Source organism: Astatotilapia calliptera, chromosome 5, assembly GCF_964374335.1.
Source record: "Astatotilapia calliptera chromosome 5, fAstCal68.1, whole genome shotgun sequence".
NCBI classification, from domain to species: domain Eukaryota; kingdom Metazoa; phylum Chordata; class Actinopteri; order Cichliformes; family Cichlidae; genus Astatotilapia; species Astatotilapia calliptera.
This window is the reverse complement of record NC_137426.1, coordinates 27,659,288-27,676,458: the sequence shown is the minus strand read 5'-3', so window position 1 is coordinate 27,676,458 and position 17,171 is coordinate 27,659,288. Positions and strand designations below refer to the sequence as shown.

The window sequence follows — 17,171 nt, the reverse complement described above, 5'->3', positions numbered from 1 at the left end:
ACGAGGCTGGGTCTTCCAACATGACAATGATCCAAAACACACCGCCCGGGCAACAAAGGAGTGGCTCCGTAAGAAGCATTTGAAAGTCCTGGAGTGGCCTAGCCAGTCTCCAGACCTCAACCCCATAGAAAATCTGTGGCGGGAGTTGAAAGTCCGTGTTGCTCGGCGACAGCCCCAAAGCATCACTGCTCTCGAGAAGATCTGCATGGAGGAATGGGTCAAAATACCAGCTACTGTGTGTGCAAACCTGGTAAAGACCTATAGTAAACGTTTGACCTCTGTTATTGCCAACAAAGGTTATGTTACAAAGTATTGAGTTGTATTTTTGTTATTGACCAAATACTTATTTTCCACCCTGATTCACGAATAAATTCTTTACAAATCCTACCATGTGGATTCATGGATTTTTTTTCTTTTCTTTTTTTTTTTTCCCACATTCTGTCTCTCACAGTTGAAGTGTACCTCTGGTGCAAATTACTGACCTCTGTCATCATTTTAGGTGGGGGAACTTGCACAATCGGTGGCTGACTAAATACTTTTTTGCCCCACTGTAAGTGTCACATCTATACGAAGTTAAGCACTGTTACACAGTTTTATTTCAGTGAGGTATTTTAATAAGAGGAGTCATTTCATTTTCCCTAAAGATGACGAAATGCAGGAGTTGTGCAGTTATGTGATTTAAATAATTAGAATTTTAGCAACATGTCAGTCCAATCGTCATATATTACAAAAATAATAAAAACATTCCAACAAAAAGCTGGACTCTGGGATTTATAGCTGCTAAACTGGGTGATAGACAAACCATTAAGTATATTAAAAAAAATCTGTCTCAAGTCTCAACAGAAAAAATTTAGGGCTCACAATTACAAGCAACAATAAGAGAAGTGTCAGATTGCTGCCAGAGCTATGTAAATGTATACATTCACATTCAAGATTAGGCTTGGAGTAAAGCCAGCGACTATGTATTCTGCAAATGTTATGAGGGTTGGCATCAGAAGTACCCCATCAGACCACCCTCCCCTTAATCCTCAGTTACACTAGACGTGCATTTCTTTCCAGACCAGTGGTCCAGTTTGGTTGTTGCTCTACCTTTCCAGCTGCTCCTTAATAAAAGACGGGCACAAAATGTTTTTTATAGATATTCTTTTTAAAACGACAGAAAATTTCTGAACGGCCCATTCCTCTTTGCCAAATTCTATTTTTATACGTGTAAAGATATAAGAAAAAACAGTCGTATCTGTCACTTGAGTTAAAAGATTGAAGAGACTGAGAATACTTTAAATTAAGCATTCTATCGTAGAAAGATCCAATTGAATATATACCTGACGTTAACCTTTCAGAAAGTATTCTGTTTTTACGTTTTACTTCAGCTATTTTATAATCGCTTTAAAGTCAAATGATTAAACATTTAGTTATTCTTATCATTTTATTATAGAATGGGTTTTAAAACTACAACCGTCTCGTTCAAGTGCGTCATAAAAAAGCGACTCAGTGTGTCACAGGAAGTGCCTTCTGATACACAGCTAGCTAACATTTAATGTTCATGTTAAGTTAATGGTAGCGTCAGTAAAATGCTGAACGACAGTGAACTTGCAAACTTACGGAATCGATTTAGAAGAGATGCAGAATTGCTTATGCGACCAGCAGATTCGGGTACCGAAGATGAAAAGAGTAAGGTTTAGAAAATGTATGCTGGCTAACGTTATTAGCCAGTTTGAACTAATATTTCTTCTTCGTCTTCTTCTTCTGAACGAACCATTTACGCTGGAAGCACCGTCACTGTTATCCACAGAGTTAACCCCGGTCTGTGACTTTAAAGGTGTCAAACTGTCACTTGAGTACAAATGGTGGTTGTCTGCCACAGGTACAGCTGCTGACCCGAGCAGAGGTTGATAGAAAAGTAACCTTTCTTTCTTTTTTTTGGTCTTTCTTTAAACCATTTAACGTTTTTCTTTCTTTTCATTACTTCGTCCCGGTGTTGTGGTATTAAGCTACAGGTAATTAAACGCAGACTCCCTCAGCTGTAACACAGCGGCTGGTCATTGTGACTGCAGCCTTTTTATTGTAATGGTGTCTTGTAGGCAGCTTGTACAACCGACACTTGTCCAACTCTGAGGCCTTAGCTGGCAGAAATCCACCAATTCTTGATTGTTTTGACTGTGAGACTGTGAAGAAACTCTGTGTCAGCTCAGCAACATAATACAGGGGACACTCTACCCCTACACAGTTATCAATTCAAGGGTCGTGCCTTTGCTAGTGTAAACTGTAAGATAACCGAGATTGAGATTTCTTATGAATGGCTTTGTGTATATGACACCCATACCTGCTTATCATCACTGGGTCTCTATGGCAAGATAATGTATTATAGTACTATGCCAATGTTACATGAAGGATGAACCATTAGGCTTAACTTTGATTAAGATGTACAGCAGCTACTTATCTAGGGCGTCAAGTTCATAGTGAACTCTTTGTATAGTGGAGTAGCACGCTAAGCCACTTCAGCAGCCAACAACAATCTCTGATACGTTTAATCAACCATTAAATTATAGAGATTAATAGCCCTCTGAGAGGGAAGATTGTCTGAAGGAAACCTATCAGTTTTGCCTCAGAAGCTGCTTAAATGTTAAAGGCTGGAATTTGTACAACAGAGATTTGTCGTATGCCTTCTGATGAGACAAATCTTAGATTTGATTTATGTCATCTGGTGCTATAACTTCAGTTTTCTTTGAGTAATGCAGGGTGTTTAATATAATAACTTTACTTAGCATCTAATTTATAGTAAAACATCGTAACAGTGTACGGTCTGTTCTTCTGAGGTGTCCTGTAATTAAGTATGCTCTTAAAAAGGGCTTGAGTTAATGCAAATAATTTTTGTGCTTTTGTGTTTGTTTGTTTTTGTTTTTTTTTTATCTTTCAGGTCAAGAGGAAAAAGAGGTCAAACCACTCCCTCGCATCAATAAACACTCTGTTTTCTGGATTGTGGCTTCGGTAGTTGTGACATACTACGTGGACTTCCTCCGACACATCATGGAAAATGATGATATAAAAAGGTGAATGTGCTTTGTTGCTCACTCATTCCGCGTTATACTATTATTAAAATTTCTCAGATAATCACAGTAAACATTGTTCTTTTAAAGTGTTTGCTGTAGTTCTTTCTGAATATCATCAACATCAGTATATTTCATTGCATTTTGTGGAAAATGCATAATTTGTGATGATACTCAACATGAGTTCTATTAGCTAAGCAGGTTACTGTCCGCTTAGTTGTTGCATTTTGCCTGGACTATAGAACAGTACTGCTGTTTGGTTCACTAGCTGGTGCATGTGCACACAGACATTAGCTTGTATATTTTCTGCTGTTAATGTCTTTACTGTAGCTTATCTCATATAGAGTGACTGTTCTCTACTCTGCACTCTAATGATGCAGTGATAAGGAGATGCAGATTAGCACAATACCCTTGTATAAAAAGAGTCTTTCTTTTCTTTTCTTTTCTGGGGTGCACCAATTCCACCAAATGCCATACTCAGATACTTTTGTAACTTAATCATAGCTAGATGCTGATAACTGCAATAACAGAAAACATCCCACAATAAGAAGTGACGGATTATCTTCTTAAAGGCGTCACCTCCTCTGTGCACATTGTTTTTTTTTAATATATTTCACATAATTTTTGTCAAATCAGTATTTCAGTTTAAAATTTTTTTTATATTACTTACATAATTGTAGTGTTGGTGTTATAAAGGAATACCTTTTTTTTAACATTACATTTTCTTTCTTTATTTTTTAACTGTATCACCAAGCACTACTTTGTCGTTATGAAAGGTGCTTGAAAATCAAAACCCAAGAGGTGTTTTTTTTGTTTTTGTTTTTTTTTTCTTCTCTTTCAATGACATTGTGATTATATGATACTCGTGCGAATGTTTTCATGATGCAGCATGTTCTCTGTTTGAATAGACTAGCTTTAGATGTTGACACTGATCCTCATTTTAACCTGTTTTGCCAGTTGGTGGTTCAGCGTTGGTCTGTTACTCCTGGGGATCTGCTTGTCTCTGGCCACATTTTGCATTGTGTATTTGGAGTGGTACAAAGGCATCCAGCACTATGACCAAGAGTACCCTGCCATTCCTCCAATCACCACTGCAGCATTTATCGCTGCATCATGCAGGTAAAACGGGACATATCCTGCGTAATTACAAGTTAACTCCAAAGCATTGTTTTCACACAAAAAATGCAGCCATAGGTTTATATGCCAACAACATGTATAGCAAAGGCTATAGTACTTTTCTTCTTTAAATGTTTTTGCATAAACAATTTTATATTCTTTTGGGTATATAGTAAGAGATAATGGTAGGCAACTGACTGTCCAGTAAGATTTAAATGTTACTGTGGCATGTACTGTAATCAAAGTGGATCTTAATCTGTAGGGAATGAAAGCTGCTAAAGCTAGCCTCTATTGACTCAAACTGATCTAAAAGTATGTGTGTAATGTTATGAACAGTAAAAAGTGCCTAGCATTTCAGCACAATTTAAAATATGTAATAATTGACTTGTTTAATGGCAGCCATTTTGATAGCAGGTTAAAAACAAATATTGGTATTTAATCAAGGCTATTTGTGAAAGTGGAATGGAGCAGGTTTAGACATTTTCTTGCAGGTGTTTGTGTGTATACTACTGTGCAAAAAAGATGTTGAACCAACCCTCATTTCTTTATAATTTTCTAGGGAAATTGAAAGTAGGGGCAGCAAATTATTTTCTTTATATATTGTCTTGCATATTTGCAATATGCAATGCAGTATATAAGGCAAAAATAGAGTTTGTACAGTTCTCAAAAGCTGGAAAATCTATATCGTGTGTATATATGGTAATATCAATATGGTATAATGAATTTGTATAACCATTTTTATTTTTTAACACTGTCTGAACTCCCTTAGGCAAATCTTCTTACCATTTATTTAAGTAGTCTTCAGGAATAGTTCTCCAGGCTTCTTGAAGGACATTTAAAGCTCTTCTTTGGATGTTGGCTGACTTTTGTTCCATTCTCTGGCAAAATGATCCCACACTGCTTCAATAATGTTGAGATCTGGGCACTGGGGAGGCCAATCTATGACTGAAAGTTGGGCTGTGCGATATGATGAATTATATTAGAGGATGATATCGAAACGCTTATTGTTTCATATTTATACTCTATCACAAAACACAGTATTAACTGAAATATTCTTTCATTGGCACCACACAAGAACCAGCCAAAAAAAATTTAGGAGCTCGTTATATGATTTTGTGCACTGGTCAAAACATTCGATTCCAGGTACATAACTCCCAGCCGAAAACACTTCACCACGAGTCGATTTGCCTGTTTTATATTACGAGTGTCGGGTAAGTATTGGAGGAAATCAGCAACGTAGCATACTACGCTGGAACAACAGATATGTGGGTGAGCCGAACAACACATCCTTGTAAGAGTTTAATGGTGCACTGCATCCGAAACCGAACACTCTGCAGTCAGTGTCTGCAGAGGTTAGTTTCTTGACAACCATACAGGGACAGTAATGATAGCTGGAGGGCTCAGGGAAGCGCTTTCATGAGTGCAACGGGTCATCTAGTTTGTGTCAATACGCCATGTGGTTAACGCCATGTGAGGGTCATATTTGTTTCACTTTTGATTTAATTTAAATGTAACAAGAAATATTACTTCTGTTTATATAATCAACACATATAATCACAAAATCTACAGAAAATGTACTATATTGTGATATGTGTCATTATCGGGATAACAGATGGGTTATATCAGGAGATTTTTGGTCATATCGCACAACACTAACTGATAATGTTGCACTTTTGGTTTCTCTATCCAGTTAAGTTTTTACTTCATTGGCAGTGTGTTTGGGATCATTGTTATGCTGAAAAATAAAGCTGTCAGTCATCTTTCAGTTCATATTGCATGGTGGATCAAAATCTGCCAGTGTTTTTCTGCATTCATAATTCCATCATTTTCGACACAATTTCCAGCACCATTGGCTGAAATGTAGCCTCAAACCATGCCAGAGCCTCACCGAGTTTTACAAATGGCTGTAGGTACTCATTTTTATACCTCTTCTGACCATGAAAGTGATGATTTGAACAAGAAATTTGAAATTTGGATTAATCGTTCCATAAGACCTCTTACCACATATTTCATTTCAGTTCAAGTCTAATTTGGGATAAATCAGCTTTTTTTTTTTTTCTCTCTCTCTATTTTTCTTCCTTGAGAATGCCTTCCTGACAGCTAGGGCCAGTGAAGGAAGTAGAAATAAATTGTGTGTTTTTTGTGACAGGCTGCTTTTGTTTTGTTTTTTTCTTTAAGTTGTCTGTTATATGTAGACACAACACTGGGTCATCCCTTGACTTGGGTGCTTTTTTATGCTTCAATGATTCATAGGTCAGTGTTAAGTGGACAAGAAACAACAAAAACAAAATCCTTTGAAAATGGACAGGTACAAGGACTGGACTAATAGTTGAGTGAAAAAGCAGCTAATGTCCAAAGAAAAGCTTTGAAAGGCCTTCAGAGAACCTTGAGAACTATTGATCAAGAGCCCCAAAAAGTTGATTCATCCAAGTGACTTCTTTAGTCTCAGGTGACTGCAGGTTTCGCCATCCTTTTAAACAGTACATTTGCACAATAACTGAAACTAGCACCACTGACGAACAATGGGCGTGAGGTCACTTTCTTGATCATTAATATCCAAATTTTCATCACCACTAATCAACAACCATTGATCAAAGCCCATTGATCAGTGGTTGCTATGAGTACCATTCACAGAGAGTTGGGAAACGGCTGCAGTCACAGCATTGTAAGATGGTGAAAGATGCACCCATAGTCCACCTCCTCAATTAAGAGATGGTCTTTCCCTTTTCAAGTAAATGGTCTCCTTGACCCCCTGCTCAAACCAGTGTTCCTCCCTGTCGAGGATCATTGAAAGAGTGGTCACTGGCCTGTAGGTGTGAGTAGACTCCTGGCCTGACTTTTCTGTGTTGTGCCATCCGCTTAGCCAGAGGTTGTTTGGTTTTCCCAATGTATAAATCATGGTTATCCTCCTGGCACTTAACAGCGTACACTATACTGCTCTGTGTCGGGACATCCGATCCTTGGGGTGGACCAATTTGTGACGCAGTGTGTTTCTGGTGTTAGGAGAAAATGCGTCTCAGCTGTTCTGATATTCCTGACACATAAGGGATCACTACGGGGTTTTCCTGAGGAAGCTCTTGTCCTTCTTCTCTCCTGGATCGCCTGGAGCTTCCTTTAGGTGTCTTCCCAGCTTTGATAAATGTCCAGGGCATTCTCGATATGTTCTTCAGCTTCCCTGGCCGCTGTATCTGTGGGGATGGTGTTCCCACTGTTTTATAATTAAATACACCATTAAATAATTAATTAAATGTGGCAATAATTAATTAAAATTGGAAATATATAATTAAACAAATGTTTAACGCTGCCACTGCAGCTTCTCTAACATTTTCTTGGTTGCCGTGCAAAGTAAGTCAAGACAGGTTGATCCTAGATAATCGATTGCTTGTGTGGACTTGGGGCAGCCAGGTATCCCAGAATGCATTTCAAATCTCAGGCAGCAATGGTGGTGGTGTAAAGTTTTAAAATACCCCATTTTTCTGTCACCAACTACACTTTTTTAATAGTGTTTTAGCCGCGAATGTCATGGCCTAATCTTTACATGTCTGGTCAGGTTGTCAACATAGGACATGTTTTCAGAGATGTCACTAGCTCTGCTAACGGTCAGCTGACAGAGTGCACCGAGCTCACAGCCCCGGTGTTCCATCGTAACTGTATTTTGTTTGTTTGTTTGTTTTTTACATTAACCGGTTTGTTTACATATTCCACTCTCCATGTTCCACATGTTGCATCTGCAGATTCTCATTTTCACCGAATGATCGTCTCTTTCCGCCTGGTCTTGTGTCTCTGTGCTTCTGTAACATACAGAACGAGCTGACATTTTTCTCACGACACCAGCGATCAGTCAGTTCAACAAGCCCTCAGTTTACCTGCATGCATCCCCCTCCTCACATGTCAGCTGTTTAACACCTGCTGCTAATTCAAGAAACACGTTACCTGGTGATAGTCACAGTTTAGCTGGGCAGTCGTTGTTCGATATAACGCAATGTTGGCGCATTTTTCTGCAAAAGATAAGTAAATACAGTTTTTTTTTCCAGAGCGCAGAGCTGCTGGAGCTTTTTCCCTACAGAGCACTTTATAGGCGAACCCACTTGATCAGCGGCTGATGTCCAATCACCGGCACAGCTTTGAAATCTCACCTGAGTTTTAGCTCTCAGTGGTTACACACTGGATTTATATAGCTTTAATGCACATAAAAACAGCTGCTTGTTTAAGTGACAATACATGAATGTTTTTTTTTTTTTTTTTTGGCACTAGTAAAGTCAGTTATATCATTATCGCAAATTTTCAAATATATATCGTGATAAATATTTTTGGCCATATCGCCCTACTCTAGCTGGTCGGTGCTGAGATTGGTTCTGGTGCTGAGGTTGGGGTCATCTTGTAATCGCTTACAAACTACCTCCACTGCTTCAGTGACTGGGATGCAAGTGAAGAGAGATGTAACATCGTACGAGACCATGGTTTCATCTGCCTACATAATGACATCTCTCAACAAAATCCAAGGTGTTCTTGATGTGGTGTTTAGAGGTGCCTACTAACGGGTTGAGGATCGAATCCAGAACCGAGATGTTATAGGTGACTGAGTTGATCATAAAGACAATTGGTCTTAAAGGTACACCCTGTTTATGCATCTTTAGCAAACCACATGGACTTGGTGTAGCTTCCTCTGGGTATATCCTGTGGTATGAGGTCTGGTCAATGGCATTGTCTTGTTCTAACTACTTCAGACACCATCTTCCTGTAACCACGTCCTGGGTCTCGTTTCAGGGGCTCATAAGTATTTTTGTCACTGTGGCAAAATGTTCTCATGATAGTCTTTCTGGCTTAGCAAAACTGTGCACCTACCTTTGTCTGCCGGAAGAATGATATTGTTTTCGTCATTACTAAGGGATGTGAGTGCTTTGCTCTCCTCCATGCTCCTCAAAGCTTTGCATTGTTTAGACAGGCTGAAACCTTTGTCCGCAGTTGCTCTGCTTCCACATCTTCAATGTTGTTGTTTCAAATTGCTGTTTCTATGGCTGTGATCGGTTCCACTAGCCATATTTGTGTCGGTATCACAGCAAAGCTCTACCCTTTCGCAAGGATGTTTTTCTCTGCTTGGGTGAGTTGTCTGTCAGACAGATTTTTCACCCACTTGTCCAGTTGTATTTTCACTCATTATGCAAATGTACCGTTTAAAAGGTTGGGGAAAGCTGCAGTCAGCTGAGACTGAAGAAGTCATTTGGATGAGTGACAAATCATTTCTCCCACTGAAAACACCACGTCCAGATGAACAGAATCAACTTTTTGGGATTTCCTTACCTCTATGATTGAGCATGCATAAAGATGTTGCTCTGGAGCATTTTTAAACCGTGTTGCTTCCTTAGGAAAAAACAGAAAGAAATGTGATTCAATAGGAAAAAAAGAGGTGATTCAATACTTTGCCACAATGCATACAGCACAGTATTTATTTAGTAGTTTTTTGTTTGTTTGTGAGTGCAAAAAAAAATTAAAGATCATAATACTTTATTTATCCCATACTTCTTTATTCTCAAAAGATGATAATGGTGATGATGATGATGATGATGATGATTATTATTATTATTATTATTATTATTATTATTATTATTATTATTATTAAAGACAGATATATTGCATTATAGCAACTGATAGCATGTGGTGTTTAAAACCTAAAATAAAATAAAATGCCTGTATATGATGAAGGGGCAGAGGAGCTGAATCTGATAGAGAAACAGCTCTGTTGCCTGTCCTCTCACATCTTTTTGTAACAGGGAGCATCTGTATTCAACTAATATTTTACAAATGATCAATACTCAAACATTTCTCAATTATTTGTCTTGCAGCTTTAACATTGCATTATGGCCAGTGTGGTCCTTCTTCACTCCACTCATCCTCTTCACACAGTTCATGGGTGTGGTCATGTTCATCTCTTTGCTTGGATGAATAGGAAAGGTGGGACAGTGTTCTTAGTTTTTTTTTTGTTTTTGTTTGTTTGTTTTTTAAATAACTATACTGTGGACATTTTAATTTTCACAGAGTGTCTTTTTTTTTATCAATCTGTTGACATTGTATTGTCTTTTGGACACATCTTCAAAGTGGCAAAGAGTTTTAAGCACTAAAGTAAAGAGAGACTGCACTGTCCAGCGCACTCTGTTAATTGAAATTGTTGGCAGTAAAGGTTAAATTATCTTAACTATTTTGTTGTTGGATATGTCACCAAAAAATACATCTTTCATTGAAACTTAATGCTTTATATAGCACAGTGTTTTCCAACTACTGTGCTGCGGCACATAGGTGTGCCGTGGAAGATGATCTGATTCCATCTGATTAGTACTCTAAGCCAGCGGTCCCCAACCCCCGGGCCTTGGACCGGTACCGGTCCGAGAGTCGTTTGGTACCGGGCCGCGAAACTTGAGGCTCAGGTGTGAAATGTATGGTTTTCAGGGTTTTTATCAGTTTTCAGCGTTATTTTGTTATCGTTTTTATTGTTAACTCTGTTTTCCTGAGTCTTTTCACGTGTGTTATGAATAAATCTTCTTTTTTTCGGTACCTTTCAAAGCTAGTTTTATTTTGTTGTATTTATCCGCGACACCTTAAAGGCCGGTCCTTGAAAATATTGTCGGGCATAAACCGGTCCATGGCGCAAAAAAGGTTGGGGACCGCTGCTCTAAGCAATCAGCGGGCAGAACAATTATATTTTCTTCCACTAGAGGGCAGTACAACTACCTGCTGTAATTAAATGGGTTGCTAACTGCCAGTAAAACAGAAGAAAACCAAGAAGAAATTACATAATAGTCATGCTGTGAGAATAGCAATCGATAAATATCTGAAAAGAAAAGTAGTCGATCTGACCTGGGTCCTGGAGAAAATTCCAACCCAGATGAAGGCCCTAGCATGTGTGATTTTTCTAAAATGAAATATGTGCCGTGGCTCCAAAAGGTTGGGAAACACTGATATAGCAAATAATGGATTTTTATGTAGTGGCTGTCCAAGATGAAATTATGCAAGTTCTAAATGTAGAACCTTCTAGGAAAAAATAAATTACATGTACAGCAGAAATTGTTTCGTAAGTTTCTTTCAGGTAAGTACACTGAGTGTGCAGTGATGGCATAATCGCTATTTTAATTCCTTCTGTTTTATCACTTTATCTTTCATTTGTTAAGTCTCACTTGGCCTACGTGTATACACTTACCAGCCCTCTTTTTTTTTAGCTTGAACCATTTTTACCACATGAAAAGCAATAGTGTACTGAATTTCATTCAGACCTGCCACGCTATCCCGCAACCTTTTTCAATTCAAAATCTTTCCCATGTTTGATTTACTCTACATACATGCTTTGACACCATTGTCAAGACAAAGCACCATACACTGAGTGATAGGTTTTTTTGTTGTTGTTTTTTTTAATAGAACTGCTCTCGATGCGTCCAATATCATTTTTGCTTTTTTGTGGTTACAGTCTTTCTTTTCACTTGTCTGAGGAATCTTTGAGTCTTGAAATGCATTACATAAAATAGCAGCATTAGCTAAGTCCCAAAACAAGCTAGAGGTACATGAAATGTCTAGCAGGTAAGGAGCCTGAGCTAGTGAGTGAAGTTGATCCATAGTTTGATGGGACTGGAGTAACTTTGATGCATATTTGGGCAGTGCAACCAGTTTAATGTGGATGGGATGGAATAGACTGGATATTTTATTATTATTTTGACTGGTAAAACACAAGGGAGCAAGGTTTTGGAGGTAATTAAATTTAATACTTGGTGGCAGGGCTCTTGAGGTGGATACGATTTACCCTAAATGTCTGTAAGTTATGTAGCTGTCTTGGATGATGCATGCTAATGCCACATAGAATTTGTGGATTGTGGCTATGACGCAACTGGGAGGAGAATTGGCACCTCAAGTTCTGATTCTTAGCCACAAGCAGGTTGCGTGCCTGCTCTAGCTTTGGAACAAGTTGCTGCTCCAAATAGAGATGTTCAAGTATCTCAGGGTCTTGTACATGAGTGAAGATGGAGTGGAATGGGAAACTGGCAGATGGATCAGTATCATCAGTTGATCTCCATTCCTGTCCTCAGCTAAGGTCACAAGTCCTGGGTTGTAAACCAAAGAATGATTATGTGAAAAAGTGTCAGAAATGAGCTCTTTCCTAAAGATGTGTGAATTGCCGGCATTATAATCAATCAATTGTTACTTATTTTTGAAATAGTCAAGTTGTCATTTTTTTCTCCTTTCCTTTAATGAACTTGGAAATTAGTTGATATAAACTCATTTTATACTCAAACAGATGTTTGGCTTAATTTAGTTGATTAGACCTCTACTAGGTTTTACTTGAATGACATCTCACTGTGGCGTATAGGACAGTGTAATAGTTGAAACCCACAAAATAAAATCTCCTCCCATGTTCTTGGCATGATAAATTAAATGTCAGGTACTTTTTTTCCCTGTAGCTTAAAGAAAACAAAAGCATGATTCATTGTCCCCTTGCTGACCCTGTACATGTACAGAAGCATTGTTGTTGAACCAGTTGTCTCTTAAGCTTATTCTTTTTGTTTGTAATGGACATATTTGAGAGCAGCTGTTTTGATATGAGCAGGGTGAACACAGATGTTACTAATGACATGAATTAAGCTTGCGTGCCTACATCCACATGGACACTTTTTCCCCAAGTACATTTTGAACTATATCTCAGTGAAACTCCCCCAACTAAAAAAATAATTAAAAATAAATCACTCCCTTTCTAAAAAAAACCCCAAACAAATTCCAGCCTTTATTTGTATGTAAATACACAAAGCTGTTTCAGTACACACGCCTTCATCAGAGAATAAAAGTCCATGAACACAGAATCGTTTCTAGTGGTATGCCCCCAGTAGGGCGGTCCAGATATGGTGTTACACCAGTCGCAAGCTACCACCTTATGGTGAATGGAATATTCCACCAGTGAATGTTGTTGTTTTCTTTTTCTTAAACCTATTGTTCAGTGGGAATGGTACACTGGTGATATGGTGATAAACTTTTCATATCTTTTTAAATAACCTCAAACTGTCTTTGGAGTATAGCCAGGTGAGAATATATTTATTGGGCTGCAAAATCATTAAAGATCACAAAGTGACATACATGTGTTACCAATAGAGAGTTCTAGTACATGCCAACAGCTTTCATCTGAAGTGGCTTACAAAAATTTTCCCTTTTGGTAAATTTCAATGAGTCAGAAGACGCTGACCAGTAAAGGGGATTTGAAATGAAATCTGAGGAAATGGTGTCACATTTTCAGGAACACGGATATAAAAACACTACCCTGCAGAAATCGTAAACTATAGCCTTGGACAGGTGAATGTTACTACACAGTAATGCTCGGAAACCAACAGAAGATAATTACTATTTGTGTCTACATGTATTACAGAGGTGTGTGTGTGTGTGTGGGGGGGACCCCAAATAATTTGTAGGAATTAGAGTATTATTGAGAGTGAGTGATGATCTAATGAGTCAAATCTTCCCTGAACCACCCTTAGTTTCAGAAGATCTTAGATTCTGTGTCACAATCCGGTAGGTGAAAGAGATCCAAAAAGAGAGTTTTTCAGAGAGTCTGTTTTCATGGATTCAAAAGACAAAAATGCATAGAAAAAGCCACACTTGCCAAAATACCTGTGTAGATGTAGCCTAAAACAAGGTGAACAAGTTTGGATATTTGCTTTTTTTTTTCACTTGTCATATGTTCTCAGATTCTTTCTCATCATGTTAAATATTGTATTTCTGTATGCAACTAATATTTTTTTTTTAAAATATTCACTATTCAAACATTTCTCTATACTTGTCTTGCAGCTTTACCATTGAGTTATGGCCAGTGTGGTCCTCCTTTACTCCACTTATTTGATTCACACAGTTCATCGGTGTAATTATATTCATCTCGCAATCTTTGTGTTGCTGTTTTTTGTTTTGTTTTGGTGTTTGTTTTTTTTTTGACTGCTATAAAGATTTTAATTTTCATTGTCTTTTATCAAACAACTGAGATTGTATTGTTTCTGTTTTAAAGATACTAAAGGTAGTACTAAAGGTAGTACTAAAGGTACTAAAACAAAAAAAAGCTGCACAGTGCATTATGTATAGTAAAATGATTGTAAATAAAGATTAAAACCATTCAACTGTCTTGTTTGTTGTCCAGCCTAATCAACTCCAATTCACTACAGTGTTGAGTTTTGTTTGTGGGTTGTTGTTGTTGTGGGGGGTTTTTTTTTTGGTTTTTTTTTAAGAATTTCTTTATTTTCTTTATTTACCTTCAGACGTTTTTCTTTGGAGACTTGCTAGGTTTTCATTTAAATTAGTCCAGTCCTTGTACCTAACAGTTTTTAGGGAAGTGTTGTTGTTTTTTTGGTTCATTAAGCTACTTTGCACTGACCGGTGAGTCATTCGACTATTAAAAAAAAAAAGCATCTAACTCAAGGGAGTCTTGTGTCTAGTGACGCTGGCCGTCTTGCTAAAGAAAAATGTAACAAATTATATATCTATGCGCTTTGTTGCCAGCAGCCTGGCACAATATGGAAGTAATTAAATCCAATTTCTTTTGTTAAATCTATGAAAGATGTCAAAAATAACAGCTTGACAGGCATGAAATAGTGTTTTTGCATGTGAGATATTTCTAGAGATATTGGCTGAAGTCTGTGTGCAATGTGTCCTTAAAAATTTTCAGAAGCTGGGGAAGAGGAGGACAAGACAAATCATCTCATGCGCCACAATGCTGACATGTTAGCTGAGCAAAATGACATTAAATTGGCTCCACTGTAGGCTCCACCTACTTAGCTTGACAAAGTTGCATTTTATTTTTAACATTCCTCTACTGATTAGTTACCAAAAAGTTGCAAATGCTTTCCTACTGCTTGAGGGTGTTGCACACTCACAACCACTCCTTATTGCAAGACAATTGTACAGGTCACTTGACAGGAGGCAACCTTTTACTGTCTGACATGGATTGACTGAAATGACTCTGATTGTTCAAGGTTTGCAAATAATTGCTGTCTAGTTTATAAATGCAAATTGAATCAGACAGCAACAGATAACAACATGTTGTCAATCTTTGCCATTGAATACAACTCCAGGGGACTCGGCTCACTGCCAAATGGTTGTATTCTGGTTATATTCCTATGGAACAGGAAGTTGCAAACTTAAAGTGTAATAAACCTAGCACAAAAGGTAAGGACAGGTGTGTTTGGTCTATTCTTTGGTTTAACAATGCTTCTTGGCAATAAATCTTATACTACTGGAAAGCCTGTTTATTTCCCTTGTAAGGAAATTGTATTTATGGGTTGAGCAGCAGAGTTGAGTATGTGTTATGCCCATGAAAAACTTGCCATTTCTTCTCTTATTCTGCTATTGACTCGTTTGTCAACACCTGGAGTCGGCACCTGTCAAGAAGAGGCTTTGAAGTGGGCGCCCAAAGAAGACGACACCACAATCGTTTCCTCACTCAGCCTTCCATATGCTACTGAAATTTTGTTAAATGAATAAATTGTTTAATTGCCAGTATGTCTTGTTTCTTCATCCATTTCAATAAACAACACCTAACAGGAGTCAATAGCAGAGCAAGCTGTTTGGCAGGGAAGATTTGGCAAGTTTTCAATGGATCCTTCCACATACTGAATGCTGCTGCTCAAACCACAAATGCATTTTCGTTAGAAATGTGGCACCATTTAAGGGAAAACAAACAGGCCTTCCAAAAATATGAGATTCAGTGGCAAGAAGCATTTTTACAACAAAGGCACAAACCAGCGTGGACATGCCAGCAACAGCTATACTGATTGGGCATAGCATTATGACCACCTGCCTAATATTGTGTTGGCCTGCCTTTTACTGCCAAAGAGCCTTGACCTGCTGGGACATGTGCTCCAATACACCCCTGAAGACGTGCTATGGTATCTGATACCAAGATGTTAGATGGATTTGAATTTTTTCTCCACCATATCCCACACATGCTCAATTGGACTGAGTTGTCAAAGTCAGCGTTGCACTCCTCCAAACATTTCTGAACCATTTTTGCTTTATGGCAGAGTACATTGTCTTTAGCCACAGCTATCGGGGAATAGTGTTTCCATGAAAGGGTGTTCAACAGTTCTTAGATAGATGGTGCATGTCAAAGTAACATCCCGATGGATGGCTAACCCCATGCTTCCAAACTCAACACTGCTCAAACCATGACGCTTCTGCTACACTACATCTTGGTCCCAGGTATTCCCCAGATAAGTAACACACACACACGGCCATCCATACGATGTAAAAGAAAACATGATTCATCAGACCAGGCCACCACCTTCCACTTCTCCATGGTTCAGTTCTGATGCTTACGTGCCATTGTTTGCCTTTTCGGCAGTGGACAAGGGTCAACAATGGGCACTCGACTGGACTGTGGCTATGCAGCCCCATACACAACAAAGTGTGTATTTGACAAATTGCTATCAGAACCAGCATTAACTACTTCTGGCAATTTGAGCAATAGTAGCTCTTCTGTTGGATCAGAAAACAGAGGCCAGCCTTTGATCTGTACACACATCAGTGACTCTTGGCTGTCCATTACCCTGTCTCTGGTTCACTGCTGTACAATTTGACCCTTGTCAAACTAGGTCAAATCCTTATCCTTGCCCATTTTTCCTGCTTCAAACACATAAAACTTTGAGGACAAAATGTCCACTTAGTCCCTAATATAGTCCAACCACTAATATGGGCACGATGTAGAAATAATCAGTGTTCACCTGCCAGTGGTCATAATCTTATGCCTGGTTGGTGTATGTGATTTTCTATAATTTATCACGGTTAATTGCTGCCAACTTGACTCCGTTCAGTCACAGATTGATATAAATGGCCTGTATTTGTATAACGCTTTATTTAGTCCCTAAGGACCCCAAAGCGCTTTACACATTCAGTCATCCACCCATTCACACACACATTCACACACTGGTGAAGGCAAGCTACATTGTAGCCACAGCTGCCCTGGGGCGCACTGACAGAGGTGAGGCTGCTGGAAATTGG

The 17,171-nt window shown here is 38.4% G+C and overlaps 1 protein-coding gene across 3 annotated transcripts; it reads left to right on the top strand.

Annotated features, from left to right (window-relative positions):
* The first annotated feature begins 1,472 nt into the window (after positions 1-1,472).
* Positions 1,473-15,345, top strand: tmem128 (transmembrane protein 128). 3 transcript variants are annotated; one of them, XM_026168608.2, is made up of 5 exons: positions 1,476-1,671; positions 2,918-3,050; positions 4,005-4,166; positions 10,007-10,115; positions 13,977-14,293. In XM_026168608.2, exons 1-4 carry the CDS (start codon positions 1,572-1,574, stop codon positions 10,104-10,106), a joined length of 495 nt encoding a protein of 164 aa, XP_026024393.1. In that variant the 5' UTR covers positions 1,476-1,571; the 3' UTR covers positions 10,107-10,115; positions 13,977-14,293. The 3 variants fall into 3 exon arrangements, with proteins under 3 accessions (XP_080158141.1, XP_026024393.1, XP_026024394.1); XM_080302015.1 differs by lacking the exon at positions 13,977-14,293 and having other exon boundaries at positions 1,473-1,671; positions 10,007-11,222; XM_026168609.2 differs by lacking the exons at positions 10,007-10,115; positions 13,977-14,293 and adding an exon at positions 14,842-15,345 and having other exon boundaries at positions 1,483-1,671.
* The last annotated feature ends 1,826 nt before the right edge of the window (positions 15,346-17,171 follow it).

Excerpts from the sequence above, each read along its gene's own strand:
- tmem128 (XM_026168608.2), top strand. The coding sequence starts at position 1,572 with ATGCTGAACGACAGTGAACTTGCAAACTTACGGAATCGATTTAGAAGA. Across the intron at positions 1,672-2,917 it reads GGGTACCGAAGATGAAAAGA|GTCAAGAGGAAAAAGAGGTC; the intron begins GTAAGGTTTAGA and ends TTTATCTTTCAG. Across the intron at positions 4,167-10,006 it reads TTTATCGCTGCATCATGCAG|CTTTAACATTGCATTATGGC; the intron begins GTAAAACGGGAC and ends TTTGTCTTGCAG.